This window comes from Lissotriton vulgaris, chromosome 5, assembly GCF_964263255.1.
Source record: "Lissotriton vulgaris chromosome 5, aLisVul1.2, whole genome shotgun sequence".
NCBI lineage: Eukaryota > Metazoa > Chordata > Amphibia > Caudata > Salamandridae > Lissotriton > Lissotriton vulgaris.
In genome coordinates, this window is record NC_141693.1 from 2014067221 (window position 1) to 2014081985 (window position 14765).

General features: G+C 40.9%; 1 protein-coding gene across 1 annotated transcript in view; it reads right to left on the reverse strand.

Moving 5' to 3' along the window:
- Window positions 1-14765, reverse strand: part of USP20 (ubiquitin specific peptidase 20) — a 556910-nt gene that overhangs the window by 335882 nt on the left and 206263 nt on the right. The window contains exon 10 of the mRNA XM_086924837.1: window positions 1064-1424. Coding sequence (XP_086780963.1) covers window positions 1064-1424 — 361 coding nt within the window. The remainder of the gene's footprint in view (window positions 1-1063; window positions 1425-14765) is intronic.

Below are 14765 nucleotides of genomic sequence, written 5' to 3' on the forward strand. Positions count from 1 at the left end.
AGACGCCCTTATGCCACGGAATTGCACATGTCAAATGTGATTTGGTACCAAGTTACCAAATCTCATTTTGCACATTTGAAAAAGCATTATTCTGGCAGCAACAAAAGGCCCAATTTTGCGAATCGGGACATTTGCAACCAGAAAAATGCTTTGTACATCTGACCCTTATTGTTTACAAATACAGCACTTGATAAACTTACCTTCAGGAAAGCAATGTATGCAGATTTGCCTCACCAATGCACAGAGCAGTGTTTATGGTGTCCAAAACACAAGGTGTAGGTGAAAAACCCCTTTAAAAGAAGAAACAATGGGGTTCTGTTTGGAAAGAGTCAGAAAAAAAGGTACAGAGATAAAATACCTGCTTTGTTGAGCATTCTAAGCTAAAATGTGCCCTGTTCAATTTGGAAAGAAAATTCAAAGCACCTATCCTTTTTGATTGATGTGGTCGCTATTGAACATAATACTAACATAATAAATAATACCCATTTCTTAGGCACAGGGAGATCATTCAGAATCACCCAAGCAGCACATTTAGCCAACATGCTGAAGTGTCCATATTTTACAATCTTTAAGACAGAACCATGCACTTCTTATTTATGACCTCTATTAAATGTGGAGCTGTGTTTTCCATGCTAATGAATTAGAGAAGGTTCCCTAACTTGAGAATTAGTAAAAGATATTTTTTTCCAAAAGAAAAATATATAAAACTCAAAAAAAATACAACTTGAGTTTGAATTATTGGAATATTCAGTGTATTAGGATTCAGTGTCATTTCTAAATCAAAGAAAATCTTTGTCATTCACTAGACATTAAATAATAGAAAAAGCAGTGCAATTTCTAACATTTGAACAATCCTACCAGTATGTGTACCCAAATTAAATACATTTTCTTAATATTGGAAAATTCAAATTCTAAGACAAGCTTTTAAAAAAAAAAACCAATTAGAGGAATAAAAGACTTAGCATTAAGAAAGGCCCAAACCTCGAATACGAGGGGATTAAACAATGAAAGTGGGGCACCTAGGCTGCCCGAAAGGTTGAGCCTCAGAAAGTCAATTGATTACCTGGAGACATGGCTGTGTCAACATCTGCATCCTCATCCACCTGCTCGGAGCTGGTTCGTCTGTGGCCACATGCAAACTTTCTGTCCTTTTGCCTTTCCTTCTCAGAGATACCTCTACCCGCTTCGTCATGGATCAGCAGCTCCATCTCGGCCAGGGAGCCTCCCCTGGCCAGGACCCCATCTGTCTCCCCTCGGTCACTGCTGGAGTCACAGGAGAGGAACTCATCTTCCGATGGACAGCGGTCACCCTCCCTTCTTTCCTCTGTGTCACTTGAGTCAGAGTCTCTGGCCTCAGACACTACCGGCTCCTTCAGCTCTTCGTGAAGTTGGTCCATTAAGCAACGGAGGAACTCCTGAGTGTCCTAGAGAGACAATGAATGGTTAGTATAGAGGGAGCTTGAGACTCAGGCAGCTTGCTTACCTTCCCGTAGATGAATATTGCATACGGAGGAAAGAGACACACATACACCCCTCGCCGCTACAAGGGACTGCGCCTCTAAGGTTTGTTTTAAAAAAATCTATAGCCACAATCCACATTGCTATCTTTGGATACATCAAGGACATACACTATTTCCAGACAAACACCTCTCCTGCTCTTTTTTATGATCTCAAAACACTGCAACCCTGTAAGCTCAATGAGATAATTTTTGACTCACATGTGTTTGCCATTTTATATGATCATGTGCTTCATACATCTTAAAAGGTGGCCTCTGAGCGCAGCCAGCACAGGTATGGTCCTACCCAAAGATGCACCACTATTTTGAAAGGCTGAGAGAATCATGCAGATTTAGGTCTAGTAGAAAGGTCTGTAGAAGAAAACAATCTTTAGGAGATTTTTAAAGCTAGACTGTCCCCAAAGTTTCCCTTTCTTGGATAATGATTATTGTGACAATGAGGCCCTTCTTCTACAGTCCAGTTGAGTGCCTGTTATATATTTCCATACAAATATAATTTCCAGAGGAAGAAAAATATTCAACCATGTTTTAAAAAAACAAGTAACAATAAACATTGAAATAGCTTGGTTGGAAAAGTATCAACCCCAATCCCAAACAAGCAGTTATTTAAATCAATCACCTTCATAAAAAACACCTAGTTAAACAAACAATTTAGTTAGATTTCTCAAGCTATTCACATAGCACATGCTTTGTCCATTTCAGGGAAGAGTATATTCATATCACATTTGTAAAGGGGGCGATATTGGGAAGGGTCTGACAAACTGGGATGACCAGGATGATGCACACCGGCCAAGCCAGAAATCACAATCTACACCAGGTACAAGACGAGCGAGTGGCAGAGGCACGTGTCAAGGAGGCAAGAGAGGTCCTCAGGGAGGCATTCATTAAAGCTAGACCCTCTGGAGATATCAGATATCGTTATAACAGAGGCAGTTGGGATCAGATACAATTAAGAGGGGTAAAAAACTCTTTGCATCGAGCTCAAAAAGGGAGAACTGAGTGGATGGCAAAAGCATACTCAAGATGTTTTGAATTACAATCTATATGTAGTAAGGGGGCAGAAAGGTAACAGACACCGATTTAAGATAGCTAGCACTTCCAAAAGTGGAATTTAGCTGCTAACCAAGGAGATACTCTTATTCTATTTTTCATCTTCTTATTTAGGTAATGGTTTGTGTAAATCTGAAAAAGAATTTGTTCAAAAGAGGTTTATTGTTGTGGGAGCGAGGATGTTGTGGTTGATTGCAGGGCAAAGTAGATCAAGATAACAGATCACTTAAAAGGAAGATGTGGGGCAGTCGTGGGACAACCTAACTTCCCCCAGGAAAAATGTCATAAGTGTACACCAAGTAAGAGGAGGAAAGACAGAGATGGTACTGCAACAAGAGACATCTATAAAAATAAAAAGGGGGGGGGGGAGATGCTAGGAGATTTAAAAATAAGCACTATACCATCCATATACATAACTGATGCAAACAAAAAATGTTAGGTAGCAATGCTGTTGACAAATTCCTGAGGAGTGGCTATTAAGGAGTCACTAGTGAAAAAGGGCAATGAATCCTGGGTGTCTAGGGGAAATTCAAGGGAAGAGCACAGAGAGGGAAGTCCGCTCCTGGGAACAAGGTAAACTTCGCAGGATACCAAAGAACAACTACTACATTTATGGCTTGTCATTATCTGGCACTTATTACATCCAAAGCCTGAGACTATCGAACCACGCACCATTGGAGAACACTCTCAAAGGTACAGACATGACACCGACAACACAGACCCAAGAACAACTTCACGGACATACTACAAGTTGGCAAAGAAAAGTAAAGTTTGTACAGGAATGGCCAGCTCCTAAAACCGTGAAAGAAACTCAACTTTTTGGGGCCTCTGCCTAATTTTATAGATGCTTTGTACAGGAGTTCTTGGACACTACTCGATCTATGTTGAAACTTATACAAAAAGGCACTCCTTATTAATGCGGTACAGAGGATGAGCAGGCATTTCAATGACTGAAAAGGTCCGTCACGATCACAACTGCTCCCATTTTAAAACACCTAATGAGTGAAATGTCTTTCACTGTTGAGGCTAATGTTTCTTCCTAGATCATTGGAACCATTATTTACCAGAAAGATCAAGAGACTTGTGCATTTTTTTTTTACAAACTTTATCATTATCATCATCTGAGATCAACAATACCATTTATGATAGAAAACTTTTGGTGATCGAAGAGTTTCTAGCTCATTCGAGACACTATTTGGGGGGAGCTCACCATCACATTTTTTAACAGATCACAAAAACGTAGGCTACTGAAGTACATAAACTGTATAAATCCTTGTCATGCACAAGGGTCCCTATTTTCTAAAGATCTGAATAAAGGATCCTATCCGAAATGGGGATCACAGGTATTACAAGATATTAAAATCATTTTTAGCAATCAGAGAACAAACTGTTGCGATGGGAGGGCACAAATCACATCCTTATGCCATGCTGCATGCCCCAGGGATCTTAGTTATCGCCAACCCTGTTCAATGTCTATGTTGCCCTGCTTGCTAAACTCATCCGCTCCCACAGATTCATTGCTGTCTATTATGCAGATGACACACAATAAGTGCTGTCTTTATCATCAAACCCTGGTGACGTGGCAAAAACATTTAACAACTGTATGGTCCACATAATCAGTTGGATATCTGACAACTGCTTGAAACTGAACACCAATAAAACTGAGGTGCTACTTTTTGGAAAAAACACTGCCCTCTGGAACACAGCTTGGTGGCCGGAAGGGGCAGGATCCTGCCCATCCCCGTAAGGAAAGTAAAAAGTTTAGGTGTCCTTCTTGATGATCAATTATCCTTATTGAACCAGGACTTCCTGTTAATACACCCAGAAGACTATAACAAAAATCCTACCGGGGTGTGGTCTGGCCGCACGAGAAGATGGCCGCTTAGATCCTGAGCTCTGCGATGTGGGGAGCCCCGGACGACGGCAGCGGTCCTCCGGCAGTACAGAAGCGGCTTCAAAACTGCTTCCCTGGTAGCGGAGAGACTGAGGATGAGACAGTGCTGTTTTGTCTCGAACTACGGCTCCCGCTGCGCATTTGTGGTTTAGTGAATAAAAATGGCTCCCATACTGACAGTACAACCACCTCACGGACTGCAGGGGTGGCACTAAAGAGCGGAAAGGCTGAAGTGAGACGACGGCTCCTCTTTAATTATGAAGGGCGGTTCCAGCTGAATTGTATTTAAGAATTTTGCAGTCCATATGCTAAGTCGCCTCATGAAGCGTGGGAATTGACAGCCTGATTTATACAGCTTAAGTGTTTCCTTCAGCTCTGAGGAAATTCTGTGGAGTTTATGAAAAAACTGCAACATTGTATAAGAAGGCTTGTACCTGCACCTCTGTGCAATGAGGAGCCTTGTACGATTACAGGCGCTCTCTGACAGCTTCTAATATAATCTATTGCCAGTTGAGACTCCAGAGTGAAGTGACAGCCTCCTTTATTCCAAATAATGGTTGAAGGCTACAGTTGCAGAATAAATGGGCTCATATATTGAATAAATAGTGCCTCATAAAATGCGGGAACTATGCTTCTGAGGTTATTTGTGTGAACTATCCAGAACATTTGACTTCCGGTTCAATAGCTTTGGTCCTTAGACAACCTTCAGTCATTTACGGAAGTAAAATTGTAAAGAAACGACGTATACTTCATACTACTGCAGACAGTTTTAGTTTTCAATAATTCTAAGGAATATCTGTGGTATTTATAAATCGTCTGCAACATTATACATGAAAGTTTGAACTATTCCAGCATGAAACTTGTTTTTTTTTAAATGTCTTAATTGGCATTTTGCATAAGACAACAAGCATTACAAACTACAAGCCAGTGGCCAACAGTCACATCATAACCAATCACTTGAGTGCATCAATAATTTACTTGCAAAAAAATCAAATATGCAGTGCCACCTGTGAATATAGAGACAGAAATGACGAACAAACTAACAGTATCGCAGGAGACCATAGAATTGCAACCCCCATTCCATTACTCCCACCATCTCCATAATGGACCTGCTGAACCTGCCTATAAAGATGTGTAGCTTGTGTGTCCTAATATAACACACCTCCCGCCTCCAAACCAACAAAAACATATCTACAAATTACCAAGCGACCTTGGGAACCCCCCTTCACCTTGTCGTGCATGTGCCCACTCCGAAAATGGCCCCCATATGTCCTTAGGCCTGCATGTAGTCGTCATCAGCTCCCAAAAGGTGGTTAATTCCGTGTGACCAAACATTAAATCCTGGAGCCTCTATTTCAGAAAAGGTACTCCCCTCTGCCCGCAATACATGGCCACCCGGCGCTTCGCAAAGAGTAAAAGCATAGCGTGTAGTTTACAAGTTGCAGCTAGCGTGTCTTTGATATATCCCAGCAAGGGGGTCCGGATCGTCTACCGTATCCATTATATCATGGATTGTGGTGAGTATGCCGGACCAAAATGGAGTCAGCCGTGAGCAACTTCCCGCCATGTGCAGGTAGGTAGCTGGGGCTAGGCCACATCTCCAGCACCTGTCGTCCTCCCTGATCCCCATGTGATCTAGTTGGGAGGACGTCCTATAGAATCTGTGAAGAAATTTAAAATGAATCGGGCACAGCTTGTAATTGGGGGACAGAGCCGTCAATTGAGAGCAACAATAGGCCCACTGAACCTCCGTAGCTGGGGTTGGCAATTCAACATTCCACGCCTGAGGTGCCTTTGGCTGCAGCAGGGGACCAGAGTTTCTCATGTCACTGTAAATGTGTGTGATGAGTAGACGAGCAGAGTCTGACTTTAACACACTCTCTAAGGCAAGTAATGTGGGGGGAGGGTTAGGGAATGAGCCATGCAGAGTTCTGCAAGTGGTTATAGTATAAAAATAGTTCAGAGAAGGGTACGACACAGCACGTTCCTTTATGAGTTCAGGAGGGGCCCTGAATGTCTTCCCAGGGTAGAGATCTGCAAGCGTGCGCAGGCCCATCTTCTGTGCTAATGCTCTGCTTGAACCCTTCCCCATGGTAGGTAGCATGGGATTGTGTGCCAGAGGAATTGACGGGGCATATAGAATCTTTAGCTGAGCCCTTTCCCTAAGTTTATCCCACACCCATTGTAGAGTCTTTACTGTATCAATGCCAAACGGGGCGCTTGTAAGACTGATATAGGGCTACCTGTAGAGGAACCGGCGCCGCAACGTCCATCTCCACAGTTGCATGTGGCTGATAAGGGGTTGGGTGCACCCAGCAACGCAAGAACTGAGCCTGTGCACTCAGTCAATACAGTTGAATGTCCGGGGCGCCCAGGCCACCCTGATGTAAAGGAAGGGTCAAGAGTTCCCATGAAATCCGTGCCTGCTTACCCGCCCAGACCATGGAGATAAGTGAAGAGGGAATAGATTTGAAAAAGGCCTGCGTGAGGGGAGTCGGGATATTCACAAATAGGTACACCAACTTCAGCAAGACTACCATTCTTAGCTATTGCAATTCTCCCAGCCCGGGACAAGCGGAGTCCAGCCCACGCGGTACTTTTCCCATCCAGCCATGCAACAGTGCACCCATAATTCATCTGCCACAGATTCTGCATGTTTCTGCTGAGCCACATGCCAAGGTATTTCACCGTACCATAGGCCCATTTAAGTGGAAACTCAGTTTGAAAAGGAGTACTGGCATCTGTCAATGGAAATATAGTGGATTTGTTCCAGTTAATAGAGACCCCAGATAAACTCCCAAATTGTATGAATTCACGAAGTATTGGGGCCAGATTAATTGCTGGGTCATTTTTGTACAAGCTCACGCGCCATCTACGTATAATGAAATGAGGATGGCCCTCGTGCTGAAACCTAATCCCCTAGCATATGATGCTGCCTAATACGTGCTGCCAATGACTCCATTGCTATCGCGAGGAGCAAAGGGGACAGTGGACACCCCTGCTCGTACCCCACGTTATAGCAAACGGCTCCGACAGCATGCCATTCACACGGATCCTTGCAGAGGGCCTTGTATATAACAATTGCACCAGGCTTTAAAACAAAGGGCTAAACCCCATTCTCTCAAGAACTGCAAAAAGATATGGCCACTCTAGCATGTCATTTCATAGCGCCCACAAACACTGCAATAGTGTGCGAGTCAGGATGTAAGTAATGGACTACTGTCAAAAAAGTCCTCAGATTGTATGATGTAAAGCGCCCTGGAATAAAGCCTGATTGATCCAGGCGAGCGATCAATGGAAGCAGAGGCTGCAGACGTTTTGCGACCAATTTTGCCAACATTTTCACATCTATATTTGTTAAGGAAAGTGGCCTGTAAGAATCAATTTCGTCCTCAGGCTTCCCCGGCTTCAACAGGCAGTATGAAACTTTTTCAAATCCGGTTGCTACCCTGTCAGTAGGATAGATTCTTAAGTCTTGAACCTCGTCTGGACAGGACTTCCTGAAATGGTGTTCACTGACATTATGTAAATATAATCGGTGTGCTTACTTCGGAAAATTGCGCAATTTGATGTGGATATTTTGGGAAGTTATTGTATGCCAATTATACTGGAAGATATACAGAGCGACAACAAACGCAAAACCGACACAAAATATAACCTTAAGCTCTCGCTCATTTGTTGCTTTACTGTGTTTTTTTCAATTGTGCTTTTCAACAATCCTTCTGGCTCACTCCATACACATTTATACCTACTAATTGATGCACAGTAGACACATACAGAATAAATCTGTCTCATACCAAGAAACAACGCAGTTAAATTTGAAGATGCCTGCAGGTAAAACAAATGGAAAGTGTGCAAAACAAATCCTCTTCTCTGAAGCCTTAAACGAAGGTTGCTCTACTTCAGATGCAAGAGGTTCTACTTCCTCGACACCACATCACCCTCACTCTACCACCTGATCATCTGATTCAACTATGGAACGCATACTTCAAGAAATATCTGCTGTACTCGGCGTCTGGAAGGCATGGAAATGTCCATATAAACTCTTATGACTGAAACAAAATCTATTCGAGCAAATGTTGCGGATTCCAAAGCTGAATGGATGGTCAGACAGCACGAATAGTAACAGTAGGGAATCACCTTGATGCTATTCCAGACCGAGGCCAAGAACTTCTCTTTCTCAGAAGCAAAATAGTAGACTTAGAAGACAGAAGCCGTCGAGATAATGTCAGTTTCTTTAGATTTCCTGATAAAATAGAAGGGTCGGATACCAAATCCTTTCCCAGAGAAATTCTTCCAAAGATCACAGGCCTCACTTTCGAACCATCATTGGAAATGCAGAGAGCCCATCGTATTGGACCGCCCAACATGGGGCAAAAATACTCTACCACGTCCGCTCATCGCCTGCTTCCTTCGACATGAGCAGGCCCGTCAACTGATCACTTCAGCTCGGACTCAAGGACCATACATATTTCAAGGTCACTAGATTAAAATAGCTGCAGATTTCTCAAAAGAAACCAATGAACATCGCAAAGCTTTTCTTTCTCTTAGACCTCGTCTTCGCCAGCTTGACATCAAATATGGCCTCTTCGAGCTGTACGCCTGCGGATCACCAAAGCTGGCATTACCAAGGACTTCTTTGATCCAGGAGACCTTTGTCATTTCCTAGACAATATTTCTCCTCAAAATATGGAGTGTGCAGAATTCATTCCAGATCATATCTCCCATCCTCTATCCTCGAAACCTATGATATCTTCTACTGAAACCTAAGGTAACTCAGATCGTTCCCAAAGCAGAGGGCAAGACTTAGACTGACCCATACGTTCCTTAAAAGATCAAGCACAGACCCACCAAGCAGTAGCTGCCCTTATAAAGGATAGAGACAGAGACAAATCTCGCTCTTCCCTTAAAACCTACTTCACTGAAGAAAATATATCCTGAACTATAGTCAATGGATTGATTCTTTGCATCTACCAGAGGATGGAAATCCATCCACTAGAAATTTACTCCAGAAGATGCTCAGATGAGTATCAGATGACTATTTGATTTTTTGTCTTTTCTTCATAATTTATTCCATCTTTCCTTCTTTTATTCTATCCTCTCTTTTAACATTTCCCTAGCCATGTATATCTTAATATTCCTATGACCTCAGAGTTTTCTTTTATAGCCTATTTTCTTTTATAACCTATTTACTTTCATAACTTATTTGCTAAATGTAATATGATAAATAATGTAGATTATGGACTACAAACATGAATTCCCATCCATTTGATATTTAAATTGTTATTAATTTCTTATAGACTACAGCATTACTATGCTTTTTTTTAATCCTTTCCTTCACATTCTCTCTCCTCCTCTCCTAATCTACTTATACTATGCTAGAATGTAGGATTAGAAATACATTATTTTTACAATAACCACTTAAAAAGCTTTTACTATTTATTGCTATCGTTACCATTTTATGTAACGCTTGCATGACTATAATCTTTATATATTACGTCAATATATTTTTTATAATTATAGTTTACTTTATTTTCTTTTTAACTTGCTTTTCTATGTTATTCCTTTCCATTAGGTATTGTAAAAAATACATTCTTATAGGCATTAGGATAACTAACTATATACATGAATGATAGCCTTATTGTTATAAACGTGTTATGAATCGGTCATGCATCTACTATAAATTATAAGTACTGTTATGCTATATACTAGTAATTCCCTTTTCATATACTTTTCTCCTTCTTCCGTTATCTGTTCAATATCTATTATATTATTATATTATTTGTATATGATAAACTGAATTATTAACCTGTCTTAATAACAGACTATGACATTATTTAATCAAATAGTGCTATTATTTAGACAGGATTATACTTAAATATGAAACCAATTTTTTTTGCTAACATTTAAGATCTAATTTTAATTATAAATATTACCATTAGTATAATATGTAGAGTTTATTCAATAGTGTTATATATTTGACAGTTTCATATTATATTAACTTCTCTCTTCTCATTCATGCATCTCTTTCTACCCAACCCTTCTATTGCTATATTCTTAAGATGCTTGGCTCTTCCTTCTTCCTCCTACTCTAACTACAAACTCTATATTAGTGTTTTAATATGGTTATTGTACGCATATATTTCTTATCATTAACTTGGTCGCTGGATGAAGCTCCTCTGGCGCGAAAAGCCCGAAAGCTTAGACCCGCAGTAAACAGTTCCATTCCATTTGTGCTGTGCTATCCCTGCACAGTCTATTTACCATCCCTTCCCTTATTTTTTCACTTTATATTTTCACTCAATTTTTCCTACTTTTGCTTATTTCCCTATATAACATATAACTGACTCTTTCATAGCTCTTTCCAAAAACAAAAGTACTCTCTTATCTTAAAAAAAACTGATATTGCTCTTTTACAACAGACCCATTTAGATGCTCTGGATCTATCCAAATTACAGTGTATCTGTGTGGGTAAAGTTATTCATTGCGGATTAACAACAAAATCATCTTTTGACAAGAACCAACCACGAAAATGTTGCGTGTCCATTCTTTTATACAAATCCCTACCTACATCAACTGTCAAAACTTGGATTGACCCAGAAGGAAGGTATGTCTTTGCCAAGTTTAACATTTTAGACAGGATCTTCTGTATTGGTTCAGTATACGCACCAACAGGTGCTAAACGCTCGTATTTTCTCAACTTTAACCGCCTGCTCGTGGAGATTAGAATCATTGGTGGGGATTTGAATCTGGCCTGTGATGCGATTTCAGATAGAACAAGACCCTTAGACAGATGTAATGTTGGTGACCGAGCCTTACTGGGCGATATATCACACCGGACTATAGTTTAGTAGATCACTGGCGCCTTTGTCATCCATCAGATCAAGAGTATACCTTTCTTTGTCCATGGCACACAATCTAGAATAGACTATTTTCTTATTTCTCATTCAGTAGTTGCAATTACTAATGAATCCAACATTCTAGAAGCAGCTATTTCTGATTATTCTCCATGCTCTGGAAGTAGGTCTAATCTCTCTAGGTCAAAAACCATGGCGTATGAACATTAAAAAATACTGTTCGCCTCATTGTAAGACTCAACTACATTCTAACCTTTCTGAATATCTAATCAATGACAAATCCTCAGTTATCTCTTGTAGAACCATTTGGGCAGCTGCGAAAGCAACTATTCGCAGATAATTAATGAGAGATGCAGCTGTAGCCAATAAATCAGCATCCTTACGTTGTACTGAACTCGAAGCTCAAATTGTTTCTCTTACTCGTGTGTATTTTCTCGTCCTGTGACCAATTGCAAAAGTGTAGAGATAGCTAAAATGGCACTTAATAATCTCTATACTTCAAAAGCAGAGTATGCTCTTCAACGTTTAAAAGGTAGACACCATGAACAAGGGGAAAAAGCAGGCCGTTTGCTTGCAGCACAGCTAAACAATGTGAAGCTTCCATGGCTATATCTGCAAAACAAACAGAATCTGGTGAGATTCTCACCAAAACACAAGAAATAGTAAATACTTTTGCATCCTTTTATAAAACACTTTACACTCCCGAGAACCCTGCAGCTGTAGATCAAATAGCTGCATTTCTGGCAAAAATTGATCTTCTATGTCTCACAGATGAGAGTTTGAGATTTACTTGGTGGCGAAATTACTAAAGATGAAGAACTATAGCTATCTCTAAACTACCTTATCACAAATCCCCAGAGGAAGATGGGTTCCCTGCTGAATATTCTAAATGGTATGGGGAAGAAGCAATTAATACTCTTCATTCTGCCTTTCATGAAGCGGTTCAGACATTTTCTCTTGGTCCTATTTCTAATAAAGCATTGATTACAGTCATCCCCAAGCCGGGCAGGGAGCCACTCATATGTGGTAGCTACCACCCCATATCCTTGATAAACGGTGAAGTTAAAATTTTAGCAAGCATTTTAGCGTCACGATTACGTAAAGTTATTCCTTCTCTAATACATCATTCACAGGTTGGCTTTGTCCCAGGTCGTTCCTCTAGAAACCATCTCCGATCTTTAGCTCATACTTTATGGTCTGCAAGAGAAATGACGGAGGATGCGATTGCTCTTTCCTTGGACGCTTAAAAAGTGTTTGACTGTAATGATTGGACTTATCTTTTTGCCACCATGAAACGCTTTGGCCTAGGGGATCAATTTATCTCCACGGTTCGTTTATTATATGATAACCCCATAGCACAGGTCAATTGTGGAGGGTTTCTTTCTGAATCCTTTCCAATTCGAAGAGGTACCCGTCAAGGTTGTCCACTATCCCCCCCTTTATTCTCATTAGCGATGGAACCCCTTGCCACACTCATTTATCGCTCATCGCAGATTCGAGGTATGTCTATTATGGGAGGAGTATCGAAGCTATACTTATATGCTGATGATATTCTTCTCACACTTCAAGATCCCTCACTTTCCCTAGCAACTTTACTTGACATTATCAATGATTTCTCAATCATCTCTGGTTATAAGGTGAATTGAGACAAAAGTGAAGCTATTCCACTCTCTTCTGGCAACACAAAAGCTTCAATTGATAGATACCTGTTCTGCTGGAAATCGTCCCACTTAAAATATCTAGGAATTTTGATTAATTGTGGACTTCAGGGAATGGTTACGGATAATCTTTCAATTCTTATAAAACAAATGGAAACAGATTTTGCCCAAATGGTCACTTTTGGGCTTCTCCGTGTGGGGGAGAGTTCAGGCGGTTAGAATGATAACTCTACCCGGCTTTACTTATATCCTAGGAATGCTTACAGTTGTAATACCTTTGAATTTACTCCGCTGTATGGATTCCTGTGTACGGTCATTTGTCTGGGGAACAATACATCTTTGTTTAGCAGCTGCTAAATTATTGGCACATCGTTCCTATGGGGGCTTAGATTTACCATTATTGGAACATTATTCCTTGGCCGCTACATCTCTCACAATTGGCTTATCTGGTGTTATTGATCCTCCACAATGGGTTACAACAGAACACCTAATACTTAATTGCAATAATGGGCTAAAATTTTTATACAGTACTGGTAAACCTTGAACCTCCCCTCCACATTCTGTGCTTCATGCTACATACCAAGCATGGCAAAGAGTACATCGCCTTTTAAGAGTCGCCCCTCGTTTACACTCTAAAGCTCCACTAGGGGGTAAGAAAACAAGTTACTTACCTGTAACAATAGTTATCCAGTATTGGTATCTTTCATAGATTCACATGCCTGAATCATTCCCTGTCGCGAAGGCGGGAGTCCCACGGTAATACAATATACAAAAGCAGTGCCTTAGTAAAAACTGTAGTAGGTTGGCAAGACTATAGGCCCAAAAAGGCCCAAATCTTAGTAGCCTAGCTACCTCCTTATGTAAAAAGAACTGAAAATAGTTCCAACCAATCAGAAGTCAGCACCCTCTAGAATCTTCCCTGCAGAGGCGGTTCTCCTCAGATTTTCTTCGCACAAGTGAGTAAGTATCCCCATTAGAGAACTGTCCTGCCCGGGGAGGAGGGTGGGTGCATGTGAATCTATGAAAGATACCAATACTGGATAACTGCAGTTACAGGTAAGTAACTTGTTTTCTTATCCAGTGTTGGGGTATCTTTCATGGATTCACATGCCTGAATCCGAGTAGCAAGCAGTAAGCCTAAAAATGTCGTTTGCGGAAGGTGGGAGACAAAGCGTGAATCTACATATCCCCCACTCCTCCGGAAGGTTATAGAGCACTAGAATATGTACATACATATAAATGCAGAAACCTTCTGAAATTAAATAATTATAGTCACTTAACATACTTCATACTTATGAACAGTATTTGACAACCAGAAACATTAGAAATGCAATATGAGAGACATTCAAAAGTCTAACCTTAATGAAGAAGATGTCGAAGAACAGATTGTCCCACTGCTGCATCGTCTTGCGACGCAAATTGTAAGCAGTAGTGCTACGAGAACGTGTGAACAGTCTTCCATGTCGCACCGCGACAAAGGTTCTCCAACGTTATGTTATGTTATGTTACTATAGTTTTATATAGCGCAAATCACGACTGGTCTCTAAGCGCTTTTAAAGAAAAAAGAACACAACAAATAGCCACCGGTAGAGCGCCCGCGACCACACTGACAATTTAAAGTATAGATGTTATCTTTTTAAACAAGTGGGTCTTTAACGCCTTTCTGAAGGACAATAGCACTGGCTCCCCTTGCAGGGTTGCAGGTAACTCGTTCCAGATTTGAGGAAGGAGGACCGACAGAGCTCTACCACCCTTTGATTTAAGGTTAAATCTCCGTGGGGTTAGTTTA